General features: G+C 41.5%; 1 protein-coding gene across 3 annotated transcripts in view; it reads right to left on the bottom strand.

The window, feature by feature from the left end:
* fgf13a (fibroblast growth factor 13a) overlaps positions 1 to 20,374 on the bottom strand; it is an 86,194-nt gene that overhangs the window by 19,037 nt on the left and 46,783 nt on the right. The window contains exon 1 of one of the 3 annotated variants that reach the window (XM_061079807.1): positions 4,789 to 4,819. The exons of 1 other annotated variant lie outside the window; for it this stretch is intronic. In XM_061079807.1, coding sequence (XP_060935790.1) covers positions 4,789 to 4,819 — 31 coding nt within the window. Of the gene's footprint in view, positions 1 to 2,383; positions 2,574 to 4,788; positions 4,820 to 20,374 lie in introns of those variants that run through there. One more of the 3 variants, XM_061079806.1, reaches the window with a different exon arrangement.

Raw genomic sequence — 20,374 nt, 5'->3', positions numbered from 1 at the left:
GAGAAGGATGGCTGAGTAGAGCAGGGGTGGGGGGGAAAACAACAACAACACAACTAATAGACTGACTGATGGGCTGAGACACCTGTCAATCAAGCAATGACTCAAGATCATGTCAGACGAATGAAATTCAGCTTTCGAGATATGGCCTTTTGGAAAATAATTATATATTTTTTAACGGAATCCTGTATTTTTAAGATATAGTCTTAAAGGAAGATTCTGGTTAAGACAGGTTTCACATTAGCTCAACCACTTACAGTTATGGGATTTGCTGCTTTATGAAACAAGAGGACTGATGTGTCTGGTTTTGATATCATGTTCAGACTCCTGCTGATCTGTAGCCACTTTCCAAGCACCATTTCATTCTTGTTCTCCATCAGATATATAAACAAATAAAGCAATACAACAGAGGAATTGAAACGATTTAAATAACATTTATTTATATATTTTAATGGAACTGAAAGATCCGACACTGAAGTAAGTGTTCGTAGAAACTGATATGATGGGAAGACGGGGAACAGAGGTGATTTAAAGCAGTCTGCCCTACGGCTCGACAACAGATAGTATCAAGTCTGAAATGGCTTTGGGGGCATCTGGTTCGTCAGAGACAAATTTTGCGTGTCAACCGCTCTTTCTGTTTCTCCATTCTTGCCGTGATTCTTTACTGCAAATGATCTGTCCAATAAAAAGAGATAAAAATGTCAGAAACAGCTGCCTTGGTTTCCAGAGAGTAATTTCATGCTTGATGCGTGCAGTTTTGAAAATAAAGCCACATGAACAATCTAAACTAAACTAAATGAAGAATTAAGAATCCGGGAGCTGCATTTCCCCAGTCTCTCTTAAAACAAGGGCAAGACTATGGAGTAATAAAAAAAATAATAGTTTTACCAATAAAAAGGGAGCAAGCTACACTATTAGGGCGGCAACATTACATCAAGCATCTGTAAGTCTAAGAGACAATAATTTTAAGTGGCAGAGCATTTACTTCTGAAGCGGCCGGCCTGTGTTACATCAGTGTAATGTCTGATAAGAGCTAAGTGCTCTCCATTCCCTGGTTACTGTCCCTGGTGGAGTGTCCTTTACTGCGGTTAACCACACCTCATCTACCCTTTCATCTCACTACCCTCTCAGCCCTGCCGTTCCTATCCTCACTAACTTTACTTCTGCTGGTGAGATGGTTTATTCAGGCGCATATTGTGTAGTCAAATCATGTTAATTTATTATGGTTATGACATTGAGACAAGAAGAACTGTGTTTATTGAGTCGTGCATTTAGAATTGTGGACCTACATATGTTGGCATGTACTGTGAACACAGAAGAACATATGACTGTGACATAAGCAGACAGAGGTACATACTAATCCACACTTTTTCCAAAGATCCCAGATTTTGTTTCTGGTGCGGCCCCATCTGTAAGTAACACTCAGACAACGCCTTCCACTTGGCGCTTATCGCTTCCTCCACAGGATAGAAATGGATATTGGAAGAGAGAGCGGTGCACAAACTGTTATAGTTCTGCTGTTGCATAAACACCCTAACCTCCAGGTACTGTTATAAAACAACTTGGACGCGTATGAAGTGGCTGGAGCCGAATAAAGTTTGGGAGAAAACGCAAAGAGCTGAATCTCGTATGGCTGTGCAGTATCCCCGAGGAAGATGTGATTAGATCAGATGTGCAACTGTGGCGACTTCTGCACTGGATTTGTAAGGGAGTGGCTGCTACAGAGACACACTCCTGTCATATGTTGAGGGATACATTAACTCATCCCTTTGGTGTTATAAGTTATCATTTTATTTCGGAGATCTAAAATCTAGTAAAAATTTATTTCATTTAAATATATTATAAGACTTTCGGAAATAAATAACTGTGATTTATACAAGGAAATGCGTTGTCTGCTCGACATTGCGAAAACAAGTTGTGACCACATCATCAAGTTTGCTCTCTCGCTCTCTCTTAAATATTACTAAGAAAGTACATTCAATGCATTGTCTATGCAAATGAGCTTTACATTGGTCTTGGGAAGCCTATGAATCCATGTAAGAGACATATGAAGGAGATATTTTAAATGACCATAAACATGCTAATTGTATATAATTGAACAGTGAGAAATGAGAAGTCGTGTATTTAGTCCAGTTCTCTTAATAACAAGACACTGAAATTAATATTTGCATCAGCACAGCCTGAGGAGCCAGATGTCACTTCTCTGTGGACAAACTTCACGAGGGAGCCTCCTCATTTTGCCACCAAGTTTGGCAGCGTTGATTATCTAATAAAATGTCAAAGATATATTTGAAATGTTATTTAGATGCATTTTGGAATATACTAGAACCCTTTAATAGATAAAGATTTAGTTATGGTGTTAGCCTGATGAAACTGCACCACAGACCTGGTCGTCTCCGTCGCCTCTTCTTGGAACCAAAGAGTTTGACTCTGGAGAAAACGTTCAGTTTATTGGGCTTTTCACAGGGCCCTTTGGCTTTAGTGGGGCTGCTCACGCAGCGGCAGGCATTCGACTTCTCCCGCTCCCTCGCCTGCCTCTTCTGCCTGATGAGGGAGCTGGCGATCGCTGCAGCCATGGCCAGTTTGGCAGCGGTTTGGAAAAAACACGCTTGGAAATGATCACTCCCTTTGAATCCAGAAAAACTGGATTCCGAAGGGGAAAACGTCCAGGCGCGGTGGAAACAATCTGAGGCAACTACAGCGATGCGTTAAATGACAAAGTATATAATGAAGAATTCAATATTAAATAGTCCCAGCGGCGCTGTGCGGCCTGTTAGATGATGTCCAGGTGAATCACTTGTCATTCAGGAATTGTCCGTAGCGCGTCCGTGAACAAAAGTGAAACTTAAAAAAAAATGAAAACCACACATTCCAGCGTGAAGCTGCGCAAAGTCTTTCCCCGCCTCGCGCCGCATGTTCCCCCAACTGGACCATCTCCTCAGCAGCTCAACAATCACGCACGCACCCAGACTCTGCTTTAGTGGCTTTGCATCATGTCTCTAAAGTACATGTGCAGACGGTGTTCGAGGAGTCAGGCCGTCGTGAAGGAAGCTCAGTGCTCAGCCATAGGATGTAAACACCTGTTTGCAGTGCTCTCGTTTCTGGGTTTCCCCTAAACCCCCCCCTGCTGCTGCAGGAGAAGAGACTTCCACCCCGTGTTAGAAAGCCAACGAGGATGTGAGCGACTCACTGAGGAACCTCCATCTGTTCCTCTGTCTTCTGCTGAGGAGAGGCAGCGCAAGGTAAAAGCAGGAGGTGCCTCATCGTGGAAGCTGTATCCGAGCGCAGCGCAAAGCACAGACTCAGCGGTTCTGCTGAGAGCATCCCACTTCCAACCTGGGGAATGAGCAGTGGAGGGGAGGAGGAGGAGGAGGAGGAGGAGGACAGGGATCCTCACTAGTGACACATAAACCCAGTCGATGTGCACAGTGACATTATCTCCATATGGGCTGTCATATGGGATAACACATTTCAAGAAGAAATGGGCGTAGTTGGCATCATGGTGGCGCTGGAGAGTCAAAGAGGAGAGAGACGCGAGAAAAGAGGAAAGCATCCCACAAATTCTGGATATTTTATTAGATAAAAAAAGATAAGAACTACTGATGCAGCTCAGCCGCTTTGTAACCATCTCTATTTTTCACTTTAAGATAGAACACCAAATAAAGCTGATACTGAAAATATTTGGTTATTTATGAACTATTTTTCAGTGATCTCTTTAACGAACGAGTGAGGGATATTCCAGAAGGTAGTCAGACGTGTTATTTATGTACTCGGAGACCGGTTGATTTTACTTGTAGCTTAAGAAAAGTACAGTGTATGAATGGCTTGTTTTTCACCTTTTTAAGATGTATATATCCTCATACAACATTTATACCAGGCTCCTACTGATAAATAATGTATGCACGTCAGTTCAACGCTATTTTAGTGCCTATAACTCGCAGAGCAAAGTTTATGTTCGGTCTCTCTGTCCTCTCCAACCCCCCCTCTGACTGTCAGCTCCACTTCTCCTCTGCTCTCCCTCCGTCATGAATTGACCACAGTTTACAGCCTAACCAATACTGCCACCTACTGTCCCCGTACAAAACTGTCTTCGAAATTTAGTTAATTTCATCTGATTTATACTTGAGCACTGTCGAACGAAAGATTGTGATTTTTTTTTTTTTTTGACCACACAGACCTGGACAGAGTATTTATTCAGCAAGAAACAGGATGTGAGCTCATCATATGTCACAATACAATGACTATGATGCTGGACTTTTATTATTCTGTTTATTAGTTGTATTAGAAACATTGTTATTGTTGTTGGTTGTTTGTGGACTATTTCTGTTTTGTTTTTTTTATTTACCTTGTGTCTACTTGATTCCTGATGTGGCTTTGTATCATGCATATCAATTTTAAAATTACGAAGAAAAACAAAGAATATGGATTTTGTGTTGGTTAAAATTAGGTGTGGCACAGAAGAAGCTGAAAATAAAGGTTGAGAAAATATAGTAAAAAGAGTGAAAGTTTGAATTACAACTGAAAGGTGCTCAAATTGTTTATCTCAGGCCACCTTCACTTCAGCACCACGGAGAGCTCCACGACAGTTCACTACGCAAAACACTGAGGTTGACATTTCTTAACTAAATAAAACACACACAGACACAACTACCAACATATCTAAAGACCATAAACACATTATATCAATAGATGTGAGGAAGCTTTGTGTGAGACACACTTAAAACATCCTTTGACGCCGAACAACAACACAACAAATGCAAAGTGTAAATATAAATAGCACAGCAACAATACCTGACACTGTTCTTCGCAAGGGAAAAGTCATGATTCGCTTCGGGTGATGGCAAAAAGCAGTGACTTGCAGTGATAGTTGCAGTCCCCGGGCGTAGTGAAGTGTGGGAGAGTATGGTCTAGTTGCAAATCAGCAAAGTTCAGACAACTGTTAGAGGCGCGGTGGAAAAGAGGAAGCATCGAGGCGTGGCCATCAACAGGAAGATCATTAGAGGACATTAGCGACGTGCCATTATGACTCCGAAAAAAAGCTCATTAAAGATTAATCTAGAGGTTTGCTCCCTGCACTGTGCTGCCGCTGCTGCTGCTGTATGCTCCGAGCATCGGGGCCAGATTGAGGGAGAAAGTGATCGAAAACACAGCCTGGGTTTGCACTTCCTTTCCCGGCCAGAGACTTTGCTCTCATGTTACAAAAAAAATGATGTAAAATGATCCGATAATGCGTTGACTAAACCGGTTATACAGGCCTGGTCACTTTGCAGAGAAATCTATCGATGTACAATCGGTTGAGACAACAGTGTGCATTAGGCAGAGTGTTGTTTTTTTTACAAAGATAGAAAAAAGCACTGTAAAGGAAGCTTGTATATCATCCAGCTGAAATTTACCAAATATGACGGGTGCTTTTTTCAGCTTTACGACATAAATCAATCTCAATAAATAGCACATTTGTTAATTTGCTTTTCCACCTGTTTTATATCACTCTTATAAATAATCTAAGTTAATGCAGATGATGTTTTATAGCTCTTTGCAGATGCACCGTCAATTAGAACAGATTGAACATTGAGCTCTGAGATGTAATGACTCTTGGCCGGCACTCCTGTGGGTCAGGTTACTGGCTGTGTGCGCATGTGAACACTAGATGGAGCAAGTGGACCAACTATCAACAGCGGCATTTGCACCAAAAAAAAAACCTTTATTCATTTTTAAAGTCAACATAAACCATCAGAACTTAAAGTTACAATTTTGAACATTGCTCTGTTCACATTAAGTTAGCACCTGACTATTTTTATCACATATACTTGAAGATGGGTTTGATTTAATATAGAGATCATTGTGCTCATATGAACATCACCATTAACTATCCATATATTATGTATTGTCTGTGCTGAAGGACACTTTACAATTTGGCTCATACACTGGTTTGTATTTAAGATTAGATGATACTGGGGGATAATGCTAAATGCAGTCGGCCATGCACAACAAAGTACTTTCCCTCATAAAAGCTTAATTTACTTTTATGGTTTCCACTTGTACATCTAAATCACTTGATAGGGATATAAATTGTTAATGGAGCTGTAAATCAATATATTGATTTACAAGGGATGTGGCTTAAATAGCATGCAGTACACTGTGGAGATAAACGTATTTGTTTTCACTTTCACTGCCATTGATGTTCTCCATGGAGTCTAACCTTTAACCCTGCACACGCTAAGAAAAGATGGAAGCCAGAGGTTGTTGCAAGGTTGAATTCGGATTTATATATTCATCATCCTCTTGGAAAACAGCCGGAGCCACAGAGGCAACACTGGTTGTGATAAAGAGTGGAATGTTTATGCTATCGCAAAAAAGGCAAAACAACAATAATGTACCTCAAGCAACACAAAATAAAGTGTTTAATGCCGTATGTCATGATGAAATGTTGAAAAAGGGAGATTTTACTCTTAATGTCTTAAAAATGCATGAGGCAAATACAAATCAACAAATTGTAATTAAAATATTGATCAATAACAACACTATAACTATTATAACAGCAGGCTTAACATATTATGTGATTGAAACTGACATCTGAATAAATGCAGGGAAAATAATGTTTTTATAAACCTCTAATTCTGCAGTGAGCAAACACAAACGGCCCGACCTGCTTGCTCACAGAGGCAGATACCAGTTTTAGCGTCAGTTGTCCCACCACTGATAAACTGGTGCCATCACTCAAGTAGACAGTGTGGCTCTTTAGGAGGATGACTGGGTTTATCACCGACAGTTAAGAGGACAGAGGGAGCTGATGAGAATCCGGCTGAATTGTAGCAACACGAATCAAACACCTGAGATGATATCAAACAAAGTGCCAATGTGTGCAGGCCTGATTATGTCCGTCCGGCTACCAGCACTCTGCTCAGCAGCGGCCAAGCAGTGATGGAGAAGTAAAGATAGAAAATATCATACAATGGCTTGAGTGGAGCTGGTGAGACAAGTAGAAGGCTGAGCCTTATTTGAAATAAACAAGGTCTTAAAAATAGTACAAATTTGACACATTTCACGATTTATATTCAAAATTATTTGAAGTAAATATAGCCCTAGTCCTTTTTATCTTTTTTGTCATTTTTGAAAAGTGAAAAAAGACTGTGTATGAATATTTGACACCTTTGGCTCAATTGTGCTCATTTGCCATTGAACTTTGACCTTGCAGATACGAGATACAAGATAACACAATAATAACATAATCTCCTAACCCACAAAAAGTGTCTGTCTCAACAAAGACACAAGTGACCTCTGTAACTGACTCCTCAAGTTGATTTAAATAATGGTAATAAGAGAGACAACCAAGATATACACACACACACACACACACACACACACTTTGGTTGCTTGTATGGCAATGTACCAGCGGCGTATTAATTACTGTAATGCTCCACAATGCCAGTCTACTGTGGCCTCCCAGGGGCACCTTCATAGTACTGGAGTTACACACACTCACACACAGACACACACACACCCACACACACACAGAGGGGAGAGGAGTCCTGTAAAACAATCATGCAGAATGCCCAATAACTACTAGATAATTTTTCTCAACAAAACAACCATATGTTTGCATTACCCAGCACAGGTTAGATTTACTTTCTAACACTTCATTGCTTAACCACGTGTTTCAGAAACAGGATAGTAAAAAAGTAAACTGTTGCCATAGAGGAGACACAGAGGTAGCACTTAATCATCCATATAAATCCAACTGTTCTATGAAAAACACAAGTCAGTCTGCATTTACACAACCATCAAGGACAGCAGGACTTCCAGTGGACTCACAGTGTCCCAGCACCCTGCTGCTGGTTCCATATCCGGTCACTAGAGAGCAGACCTCCAGAGGAAAAGAGAGAGACCAGCCTGTGCGCTGCCAAGGTTGAGCACTGTGATGACCTTTCTACTATTAAACACAGCCAAACAATTAAAGCAATCTCTTCTTACTAATAACCTGAGGCTGTCGATGCAACACCCAGAGTTTAATGAATATTTTATATTCAGCCGGAAAAAAGAGTTTGCCTCCAAGGGCAAACACTGAATAAGTGGGGGAGGTCAAGCTGCTCATGGTACTTAATAGAGGGCAAATCTTTCTGCCACTGATTATATCGAGACATTTAACGTCCAACTAAATTCATATTTTTCTATACCTTACCTCACTTACTACAATAATATTTTTTTATCATTTTATTTGACCCTCTTGATGCAGAATGAGGAGATGAAGTGACATATTATCAGAGGAGAGGGGAAGGATCATGATAAGCTGAACACATTCAGCCTTTTGGCAGCATTCTGCTGGCTGTCTGTTCTTTGTGTGTGTGCTGGTACAGTAAATCTGCCTCAACAGTCGTTTGCAGCATGCTGGGCCACCAGTGCCATAGTGATACCATGCGTTACCATGGAGACTGCACATACGTAATAGAGGGTGTGTGTGCAAGATACAGAGAGAGAGAGAGAGAGAGAGAGAGAGAGAGAGAGAGAATGTGTATGTTAAGAATGGGGGTTGGGTATTGCAGAAGAGGAAACCATCAGTCAGTGGAGTTTCCAATAGGGGAGGGGGCTGTGATACAGTCATGGCTGACTGGCAGACCCGTGGCAATGATTGTATGATTTATGCTGCAGCTCCGGAGCCAGAGGGCTGTGTTCAGTTCAAGAAAGCAAAGAATCAGTAGACTGAAACTGGAGGACACAAGTGCCATTATTTCCCTCAGCGGGCAAAGCAGGATGATCTCCCTCATGGGGACCAACAAGCTGGCTGAGTGTAGAGGAAGAGCCCGGAGCTCCTCTGTGGCAGCTACGCTTCAGTGAGGAGCTCCTCTCTACATTAGATCTGTGAAATATAGACATTAAGTATCATGATCTGTGCTGCTTCATTATTTGGATCTTATCCTCAGTTTAAAAAGACAAAAAGATATTATGGAATCGTCATTTACTGGCAGAGCTTTTTACTAGCAATGAAAACAGAACATGTTTTTTTCAAAAGATCAATTTAGGAATATTAATATAAAAATCTGAGCTGTATGTCAGTATGCGCCTCATTAAAGCACCCCCGCTCCACCTCACCTTAAAATGCTAAAAAATAATAATTAGGAGCAGACAGCATGCCGGGCGTTTGTAGTCTAACCTCTAACAACTGGCTTCAAAGTCTTCGTCTGCTGCTGATCAGCGCTGCCATATTCACACAGGAAGTAACGACAGAGCTTTTTTTACTGCCAGAGCCAAAGCAACACAATTCTATTTTATACATCACTAAAAGTTAAATATGGCACTGACACACAGAATTGAAGCCATTTCAGGAGCTGGGCGTCCGCCAGGCACTTTGAAACAGTTTGTCTGATAGTGATACAAATTGTTGAGGAAGTGCAGCTCTGTATCACTCTCCTCCGTTAGATTTATATTTGCAATCTGCTGCTTCACGACTAAATGCAAACTTCATAAATATAATGTAAATAATATGATTCTTCCCTGAACAATACCGAATCCTTCCACCAGGTTTTGTGGAAATCATTTTACTAGTTTTTTGTGTATTTTTTCCAGACAGGGGGGAATACTTAACATCTTTGGCAGAGGCAATTAGGTCCAACTATCTGTAACACGTAAGCCATGAAAAAGCAATCACACAGTTACATGATTGCAGAGCTTTTTTACATGTTACCATTCAAACTGTGTGTTATTTAAGAAGTACAATTTGTTCCTAACGTGTAGTTAAAATAAGCTGTCCCCTGATATTACTTGGGACAACTTTGACAGAAATTACTGAATGGAACGCAACAAATACACTGGTGAATATTTTTCACACAAGCTTACCTCGACAGGCTGTCACCTCTTAATTTAACTGCATGTGAAGGACATCATTTAGCTTAGAAGCATACTGTCGGATTTCACACGGCACGGCCCCTGCGTTCTTTTTGTCTGTGTATGCGTATGTATCTTTGTGTGTGTGGGCGTGTGTGTGTGTGTGTGTGTGTGTGAGAGACTTAATAACGTGGAGAAATCTCAATCAGAGGCACCAAACGGTGTGTGAAATAGCCAGTGCTCAGACAGCAGCGAGCTCAGAATGACTAATGCTGTAGCAGCGATGTGCTGTCATTACTCCCAAAGAGCGTGAAACTACAGGCCACAGTGTCTCTCTCTCTTTCTCTTGTCCTCCAACCAGCTGACCCTCGCTTCTCCTCTGACTTTGAACAATGATGGGAATGATTGGTGATATTTTACTAAAATCCTATAACCGAATCTCTCCTTTTCTCAAAAAAAAAACTGACAAAGACGGGCAATGTTCTATTTGCCCCTCAGGTGCCCTATGAGCAAAAATATTGAAAAACAAAAAGGGTTTATTTTCCCACTCATGTGAATGGTTATGAATCATCAGCGAAATGATGTCAGGAGGCTGCAGATTTGTTAGGTCGACTAATGGAAATTGAAATGTATTATCTGTGTGTGTGTGCGTCGTGTCAAGTAGTAGTAGTTAAGGTTAGAGTAACCCTTCAGAAAATGTATGTAACTCAATGTAATCTCTGAAGTCACTGAGTAGTGACTTTGTGTGGTGTGAGTGTGAGTGTGAGTGAAGGTGTGTCTGCCAGCTCCATGACCCCACAGCTCTCATGGGTGAATCATACCCAGTGTTGTTGTGAACGGGAGGCAGGTGGATAAAAGCCCCTGTGACTGACTATCAGAGTCCTCAATAGTGTGAAGACTTTGAACAGCAGCAGGTCTCATGGAAGAGAAGCCGCAATATCATTTTGATTCAGAAAAATAGATCGTTGGTGTGGCTTCATGGTTTTTTGGACTAAGTCCTGCAGCCAATCTTATTTTGCAGCAGCTCAATTATCGCACGTCACGTCTGACGTTTCAGAAAGAAAGCTGCAGACAGCATCACCACAAGCCGAATATAGCATTCCAAAAATGGCATGTTTAGAAGGGGCAGTCGTCTGTGATTCCACCTTACTGTTCCATCAGCCGTCTGCAAGAGGAAGATATGATCACACAGCATGATGTATGCACACAACCACTTGTGTATGATATAATATACGAGCACACATAGATGCATATACAACACATGCACACACACGTACCCACGGGCAGCCAACCTGCCAAAGCTAATGAGTCTCCAAATAGCTGTTATCAGAACAAAATCCAGTATCGAGTCAAGTGTGGGAGGTGGTCCCCTGCCAAAGACGGTGAGTCAATGGTAGCCCTTTGGCATTTTCCATTATAGTGAGAAAACTGCAGTGAAACAGCATTTAGGAGTTGAATGATTATAAATAACAAAATCCTTTTTATACTCTTTCAAGTTATTCCCCTTCCATTAAGCAGAACACATCCTGGAAATGGGCTCTCGTCACACTGAAGAGGGACAGCTGCTATCAAAGAGGGATCAGGGAAATGTGCTGCAGCCAAAATATAGACACTCAGACTTTTCTGAAAGTTTGGATTAATAACTGCAATCTAATTATATCCTGTCTAGCAAGAGTGGTCTTAGTCCCAGAATACAGTGAAGTGGTGTGATGTTGTCCTACATATCCCTTCCAGTGTGACACATCAAGGAAAGAGAAGGAGTGAGATTAAAGGCATCCTTTCAGACACCAGCAGGCTTAAACTGTCAACTTAGTGATGGAGACACAAAGGAAGCTCTCAGTCTCACACAAGAGCACAAGGTCACGTTTGCTTCTTTTTTAGGAGTAGCTAACTTAGGACACATTGTCGTCTTATGTGACAGACACTTCCTCACAAGGATGATGAAAGAACAAACTGTGCTTCTCTTGAAAGCCAGACTGCAGCTAACAGTTTTTTTTAAATTTAATTTATAAATGGCAAAGAAACAAGGTCCTAACAGATGTGAAAACACCTTGTTTCTCTTGTTGGAAGAAATGCGGACATCTGTCGAGGTGTTTGTTCCCTCTGTTATGCAGGTGTTTGTAATAAGCTCTGTTCTTAGCCAATAACCAGATCCCTGTCCTCAGAATAACCCCACTACATCCCTGGGCTCAAGAATAACTGTAAATATTATGCAATGAGGTCAAATGTGCAGTGCAATGAACTTCATGTGAACATTAATGAAGCTCATTTTAGTCTGTCCACACTCTGCAGGATTTCCCCAGCCTCGGATGCACTTCCTGGAGGAAGGGGTCGGAGCTTTCCTTCCCCTACGTGGCAGAGTGATGTGTCATAATGCCCGACGGCAGATTAGAGAAACAGGGTAGATGTAGATGCAGGGCGCAGAATGCCTCTTCAGCTGTTGTGTATACACTAAATGATGGATGCTTATGTCCAAATTTCAAGCCTGTGCTACTCCCGTTGAGGTTAAATTAATATATATCTTTACAAAAATAAAAATCTGGATGTTTGCACACATGCCAGCTTAGTTGCATGCTTCAGATTGCCATGGATTATTCCACTTTACTTAAAAGCCCAACGTGTGAGGTGGAACAGATCGGCTAAGCTGGAAGTGACACGACAGGAGACATGACTCAACTGACGGGAGTGGGTGGGTAAATAGGTCATGTTCCCTACCCAGCACAGAGTATCCCACTTTTCACTTTCAGCCCCTGTGCTTGTTAGTGAAGTCGGCACACAGAGAAATCAATGGCAGCATAATGACAATGGATGGTAGTGGACCGGCGTTTGGAACATAACGGGAGGGAGGAGCTGTGAAGAGCTGATAGAGAACCCTACAGAGAGGTATGAGAGAAGTAGGCCAAATCTCAGCAGTGAAGCAGGGATGGCTCTCTGTGGTTTGAAGCAGCCTTTATGATATCAAATGCAACACTATTACAGGAAAAAATTGGAAATGTAAAATCATACATAAATCTTCAGTCAAAATACCTTGTAATCTAATCCCGTTGCCCGCATTACACTACTGTAAAACATTTATACCAGCCACCAGCCAAAAGCTTGGTAACTCACAAATGGTAACCACCGTCAAGAAGGAGGACTTTGACCAAAAAAATAAATTACTACACAAATAATTTGATATTTTTTCCCTGTGTGCTGGATCCTATAGTGAATCTGCTTTCCTGCCCTTTTATTTTGAAAAGCTTCACGGATATTAATATAAATCAAAAAGCATATTCCAAGATGTCAGACAAAAATGATCTACTGATGATAACGTCAAGCTAAGGCTACTGAATTATTACCATGCCATCCCTTTAAGTGTGAGTCGTGCCATTGACTTCAAACCATTTCTCACTACGAGTGTCTTGAACCAAAGATGAAGCAAAAACACTCTTATTTGTCAAACGACATGATTCATCGCCTATTGGGGACGGCAGCATCACTCATCATCTGCAGGGAAGACAAATAAGTGACCATTATGCCTTTTTGTTTGTTGCTTATCATCGTAGCGTCATCTCACTGATAACACATTATTTTGAGAAGCTTATTTGGTTCAAAACACATTCAGACTTTTGAAATCCAAGTATCTGCAGCAGAGCAGCAAAAAAAAACTTACAAATGTCAAAGTATGAATTTGTCAAAAATGTCGAACAATGTTACAGTTGTGTATCTTTGTAGACATACACTCTTTTTTTTTTACAGTTGCAGTATTTCTAAGGTAACTAACTCCCAATGCAGCCAGCTGATTCTTCAGATCAGAAATTCAACTATTTTCAAAAGCAGTGCAGACTCTTATATTCATGCAGCCCTTTGATTTGAGCTGTGAACAGTTAAATAGGAATGATCCATGTGCAATATTCATGCATTCTCCAAATCGGCGGTCTTAATGAAGCCATCAAAAAGGAAGGGGAGGACCCAAAAGATCCAAAGGCAACACCACAGAGTCCTTACTGCACTTCATACTGTGTGTGTGTGTGTGTGTTTGTGTGTGTGTGTGTTGTGCCTTTACTTCTGTAATATATTGTCTGACTCACCTTTCTATTGTCCGAACACAAGATTTATTGTATATTAAAGTGTTTGTTTCTGTGTGTATATTGTGTGTGTACTGCATATGCGTTGAGATACGACTTCTGGCATCGAGTCTGTAGAGGAAGAATAAAAATACTGTAGAGCAACTCCTCTGCACTTTTTTTGCTCTCTTCACCCTTGGATACTACACTCCTGATTCTCAGTACTTTCCATGCAGTCATTATTTCTGTCTGAGCTTTTTGCTAGAATCTTGATCATAGAGTGCCACAGGTATAAATGATAAATGGCTGAATATGGATTTTAAACCTATGATGTAACACTTGAGCTTAAAAAGATTATAGGATTTTGTATATTTACCTAAAAACTCTGAAGCAGGTTTACAGACTTATTTCTGTTACAGACAAAATCTGCATTCCAGGTCCTGCCCATGGACAGTAGCACAGTTCATGTGAAATTGATTCTGTTACCCACAAATTCAAATGGTGCTGTATTTTTTGTTGTACTTGGTAATGGTTATTATGGGCTGGAAGTGACAATCAAATAATTTTCCTTCCATTATTATTCTAACATGGATCTTATAGGCTGTTAGCTGGACTTCAAAATACAAACAATCACTCAGCAAGCACAAAAAGACGTGTTGTATTCATTTTCAACATAAAACCGCTTAGATGAATTTAACACTTGGGAATACAGATGTGATTTAGAGTGGCTGAGGCTAAGCTATCGGACTGAGGTTTATTCTCTGAACGGCTATGAAGGGAATAAAAGCAGAACATCCTTTGCTCTCTTTGGGCTCCGTCTCCAATCAGAGCCTGCAGCCAGATCGACCCCTGCGGCATGCAGCAGGTCAGAGGTCAGGCTTTAACATGATTGAATGATTGCACTGAGCCCGCTGCTGCCAATTGAAGAATCTTTGTAAATGACCGGAGCCCATATTATGTTGCTAAGGAGAAGTTCCTGCTGTAGCAGCTGCTGTGGTGTTTCGTGTCTGGAACTCAGTCCGTTTACTGAGTGGCCGTCACAAAACCTCTTCAACAAGTCGGAGCAATCCTCTCTTAGTGCTGCTGTGTCCGATTTGTGCCACAAAGAAACATCCCTGAATCTCTAGACATGACCTCTGATAAACACTGTCATCCACTGCCACTCTGTGTGTGTGTGTGTGTGTTTGCAATTGAGGAGATAACATGAGGAGATTAGGACATATTAACCAATGCTTTGGCTTTCAGGAGCACAGATTAGAGACGGGAGGCTGCGTGACACTGGCCTGTTGTGATGATGGTTTATGTGCTATCATCAGTGTTGCTGAAGCACTGCCTCTCTGTCTGTCTGATTGCAACCCATTACATCATTCTGAACATGCAGCCGAGGCCGGTGACCTCCTACTCACGCACATCAACAGAACAGTGTCAAGAGCACATTCCTGGTATCCACAAGTACATTGAAGAGGCACCATTTTACTATACACCGCAATCAACATGAAGTCCCCTCTTTTTGATTTGAGCTATCATAACCTTTTGAACTCGTGATCTTTTTTCACCGCTGGTCGTTCTGTGTTTTGTCCTTCTTTCATTCTGAGTGTGTGTGAGGGACAGCGAGAGGAACAAAGAGAGACAGCTGTCAATGTACCCCAGCAGGGCTTGATGAGATGTGCAATGTCTAATTATCTCTCCAGTGGATTAGGGAGCGACACTAATGTCTGCCATGAGTCCATAGGTCCCTGAGTGCATTCAGATAATTCTTCTAATATAAAGTGGATATATGTGCCAGGCATGTTATAGGGGAAGAGACAAATCACAAAATGAATCTTACATAATAAAGTTCGGTGATGCCAAACATGTTGATTGTATGACAGAATTCCAGCTCCTCCCCTGAAATAGCCAATCGTCTGCTGAAGCAGGAAAGATTGCAAACCAAGCACAACTGCTGGTGGAAGCAAGTGCTGACGGACTTCAAGTAAAAGAGACTGTTATCAAAACTAAAAAGTTGTGTTTTGCATCAACTACATTTATTTCAATACATAAACTGCCTTCGTTCAAGTACCCTGGGTTGGATCAGCTGATGACACAAGTCACAGGTCTCTGGATTGAGCTGCTTAAGAGGTGGTGTCATGAAACTTTGCAGAACTATAAAACACAAGAAAGAAAAGCATTTGGCGGAAACTTAATAATCTATACATGTCATCTCCATGTTCTGGTGACCATTGAATTGCGTTATGGATTGCTCCTCATTCATTTAGATAGGGGTCACGGTAGGCCCTGATGCAAGATAGCTGTTGAGTCACGAGACTGGCCTGCAAGGACTTTGGATGTACTGTGTATTTTTGTACTAAAAATTCAGGGCTAGTAGCTATACGATGTGGTTTTGAGGAACTTCGGAAACAGGCAGGTCATTTGGGTTTTTAGTAGTTTTTCCTTACTCTTGTTGAGGGTTAAGGACAGAGGATGTCACACAATGTTAAAGCCCTATGAGACGAATTGTTATTTGTGAATATGGGCTATACAAATAAAACTTGATTGATAAACTTGATTTAGGCAACAGCAGAGGGTATGGAGCCCAGGAGGACGCTTTAAGGATGACTTTTGTGAAAAGAGTCTGGTGAGTTGCACGGGTCGGACAATGCAGCGAGGACCTACATACATAAGAAAATGTCTTCATTGCTGCAGTCCATATACATTTTATGTGAGCAAGCTTTCTGCTTTGTCTCAGCAACACCTGACAGCTGAGGTTAAGCACAGCCGCGCGGATGCAACACCTCCGTGCTGTTGTTTATTCAGTCCAATGCACCAGCCTGTCCCGCTCTCCGGCCCTCGTATGCACGCTGTAAAATTAGATTTGAGTCTGCGATAATGACTTACGGGGGCCGCTGTTCCCTGCATACTGATGAATCACACCCGGCCGAGGATGTGTGTGTTTGTTGTGTGTATGGTGTGAGAGATGAGGAGCGCTACACTCTGCTGGAGATTGTTCGAGGCGAAGGGCACATCACGCAGGTCAATTGAGTTACTTACAACAGCGCTCATTTGACAAACACCTGCAGAGGGTAATGTTCAACTCGGTGGACAGAAACACATGCTGGAGGGAGCTGATGTCTGTCGACTGAAAGGGAGTGATGGAGAGGGAGCAGTGTTTGTCAGTCGAAGAGCAACCTTTTCATTAGCACTGTGCATTATTTACATCCATCCCATCGATTGTCCGGGAACATGCAGCTGCATTGACCTTGAGAGATCAAACTGGGCTACTAATGGACACAATATGAAATTTGAGAAGGTTGTTTTTCTTGTTTTTCCTTTGTATTTGATTTACCTTTGTTAAAATGACTCTAATGACTTGTGTCATTCATACAAACCTTGATGAAATATGAGTTAAAAGTACAACCAAGCGTAGGTCTACAAGCACTCCAGAAGGTAAATATAGTTGTTAGCATTTATATTAAGATGACGTATTGAGCCGTGTTGCTGACGCAGGAAAGCGAGGGTCAAGTTGCTCAGAGGGACAAGTTAATGGAAGCTAAAACATGGAGAGTGCAGGAAGTGGAGAAGAGGTCATGGCATGCTAATGTAATGGATTTTATATTTGCTGTCCGCAATTTTGCAGTTTCAAACTCGTCTTTCTGTTTGTGTTGTTAACTCCCTTGCTTTCTGCGTATTGGAGATCCTCAGTGAGTGACTCTGTGTGCCGTCGGGATGCAATTTGACGGGATCACAACTCTGTTTCTGAAGACAGCTAAACCGTCTGGTGATGCAAACAAACTGTGGCATCATCTGTCAAGTCAGAACATCCACTTCTAAACTGCAATAGTTCCCTGTCAGTTCCCCACTCAGCCAATCTTGAAAAATCAACTATTCTCAAAGTTTACGACTCCGAGATCTCACATCGCATCAATGTGCTTCACGATACAATTAGTTGTGACAGCACCCTTTAAATAGTTGTTGCAAACCTGTTTCAGACCTCCTTCATGGTTTTCTCACGCAATAAGGATGTTGGTTGGTTGATTATATCAAACTGGGGTGAAACAGGATAAAATCTGTGGGCAGGAGTGTAGAAAACCAATTTAAACCGCCCTTATAATACACCACTGTAGTGATTAAATATATAACTCTGATGTTAAGCTGTTTTTAATAGTAGCTGCTGTTGCAAGTTGGGGAGGTCGTTGCACAGCGTCCGGATCACACACTCGGCACTAAATTGGCTCAGGCAACTGTGGAATACCCTGGGACACTTTCTTTCTAGCATTGAGAAGGCAGTAAATAAACTGTCACTCCCTCTCTGTCTCTAATATGTCTCTAGTGCAGCACACAAAGATATAGCCAAGAGAGGGGAACAGGGCGAGGGAAACAGAAAACACTTTCTGGATGGCGAAGCATTTTACCCGAGTGGTGGTCATCATTCTGATCCCATTCTTGACTAAAAATGTTCCTGAATATAGGCAAACAAACTTTTCTCCAACTTCTGGAAATTAGGATGCACAGTCCTTTCTATTTATGGGGAGGACAGCACAACTATTCTCGTCCTTAATCTGGGTTTCATCAGACCAAGCTGTCTCTGGGGCTGGCAGGCGACACGATGGGAGAAATTGGGTGTCTGCATGAATCCTAACCAACATTAGCCCTGGCCGGCAGCCTGGCATATTACTGGGTGACCCCCTGAGATGAAACATGGGAGGACTTTACATAATCACGTCCAACACCGAAGATGACCCCTCCAACTGTCTGCATGTGTCTGAGCCGAGCTAAACTCCTGGTCTCTTCTACTTTGATGCTTGGGCAGCTCTGGAAACGAGGGGGTCCGAGGAATTTTTAAGGTCATGAAAGTTCAAAATGCAATCTCTTGTGACTTTTTTTGACAATCTTTAATGTCAGGTTGCCACAATTAGGCATGTTTGACAAGTTTAATGTTCAATCGGTATTTTACTATATACATACAGTAGAATATTGTTTTTAAAGGTTTTGTTTTCATCTACATTTGTTTTTTTTAGTTTGTTTCTCTTTTAGTGAGCAGGATTACACAAAAACTACTGGATAACCATAAAAGAGGAAGGATGCAGAATGGGCTGAGGGAAGAAGCTATTACATTTGTCTGTGGTGCGGTTTAATTGAATTGAAGGGCGGTATACGCTCTATTGAGTGCCATTCTAGTTTAACAATTGTGACTATGATATGCAGCGATTGGGACATTTCATGATTAAAAAACTAATTTACTAAATCTAAATGACCGTAATCACATCTTTGGCATATCTAGTCCTTTGCATTTCCTATTGCATTGATTAACAGCTCACATATAAGATGATATCTAAGAACTTCTATTTGTCTAATAAACTGCATGCAGAGGACTTGCTTGAAAAATAAATGATTTAAACATTCAAATTTGAATTTGGCCAATTAACAGGGTGTCAAGCAACCGTATTACCCTGGATATCACAGACTGCTGGATCATCAAAAAAGGTTTCAAAGGCACAGAAAGGGGAGAGTGGGAACGGTTGCTACCAGTGAACGTCTGTGTTAGTGACGTGGAAAAGAGGAAGGGCCGATGAATAACGACCAGAAGCATGCTGCAGTGTTGGCAGGCGACCAGATACTGTACATAGGCTGCACCCTGTTGACATTGATCGGGATCATATGGAGTACTCTACGGGCCGTTTGGGTTAAAACATTTGTCTGGGTTTGTTGTGGGTTCTGGAAAATGCTGAATGACTACAGAAGAAAAAGGTTGACCATACAAGCATCTGGATCTTGACCCGACAAAGATATGCTATTATTCTGTGTATTTGAAAAAAATGGCCTTGGATTCATTGACTAGTTGATATATTACAATACTACTCCCCAATTACGGACTGAAATGTGCAGGTCTGCAGTCTCTATACCCACAGCTGTCAGGGGACACTTTGCAAGCCTCCCACTAATGTGTAGTGCTGACTGAGCAGTTTGCCTCATTGCCCCAATTAAATAGCTTAACGCTTGTTTACTCTCGGGGGAACTTGCCCACCGCTTGTGTCACACTCACTTTAGGCCAACTGCTCTACTGATCGTTCCCGTTCAGCTCGACCTGTAGAGGAACATGAACTGAGTGAAAAAATAGTAGAGCGAGTCCATTAGTTGCCTAAACTGGGATTTTAGTGTCAAGCAGGCTGTAAGGTTTGTCATAGCTGAGGCACTGGGAATGATGGGGACTATCTAAACATTGATTTGAACCCATTATCAATACATAATGAGTGATACATTTCTTCAATGAGGAAATAATATGGAAAGAGATATGAAAGAGATTGTTTTAGTTTATATACAAACAAAAACGTAGTGTTATGGATGTAGACTTGCAGTAGTGGCATGACATGTATCATATACGTATATATATGTCAGTAAACCTCATATAACCCTAACTGTAAAGTACATCCTAGAATCACTGATACTATTCATTCATAACAAACTAGTGGTCTTTTTGAACAGAGGGCTCTTGTATTCCATTCTGTGTGGCGAGTCCGCTACAAGGAGAGGACCTG

This window comes from Limanda limanda, chromosome 10 (assembly GCF_963576545.1).
Source record: "Limanda limanda chromosome 10, fLimLim1.1, whole genome shotgun sequence".
Taxonomy (NCBI): Eukaryota; Metazoa; Chordata; class Actinopteri; order Pleuronectiformes; family Pleuronectidae; genus Limanda; species Limanda limanda.
Note: the sequence above shows the minus strand (reverse complement) of the source record. Positions and strands in the feature narration are given on the sequence as shown.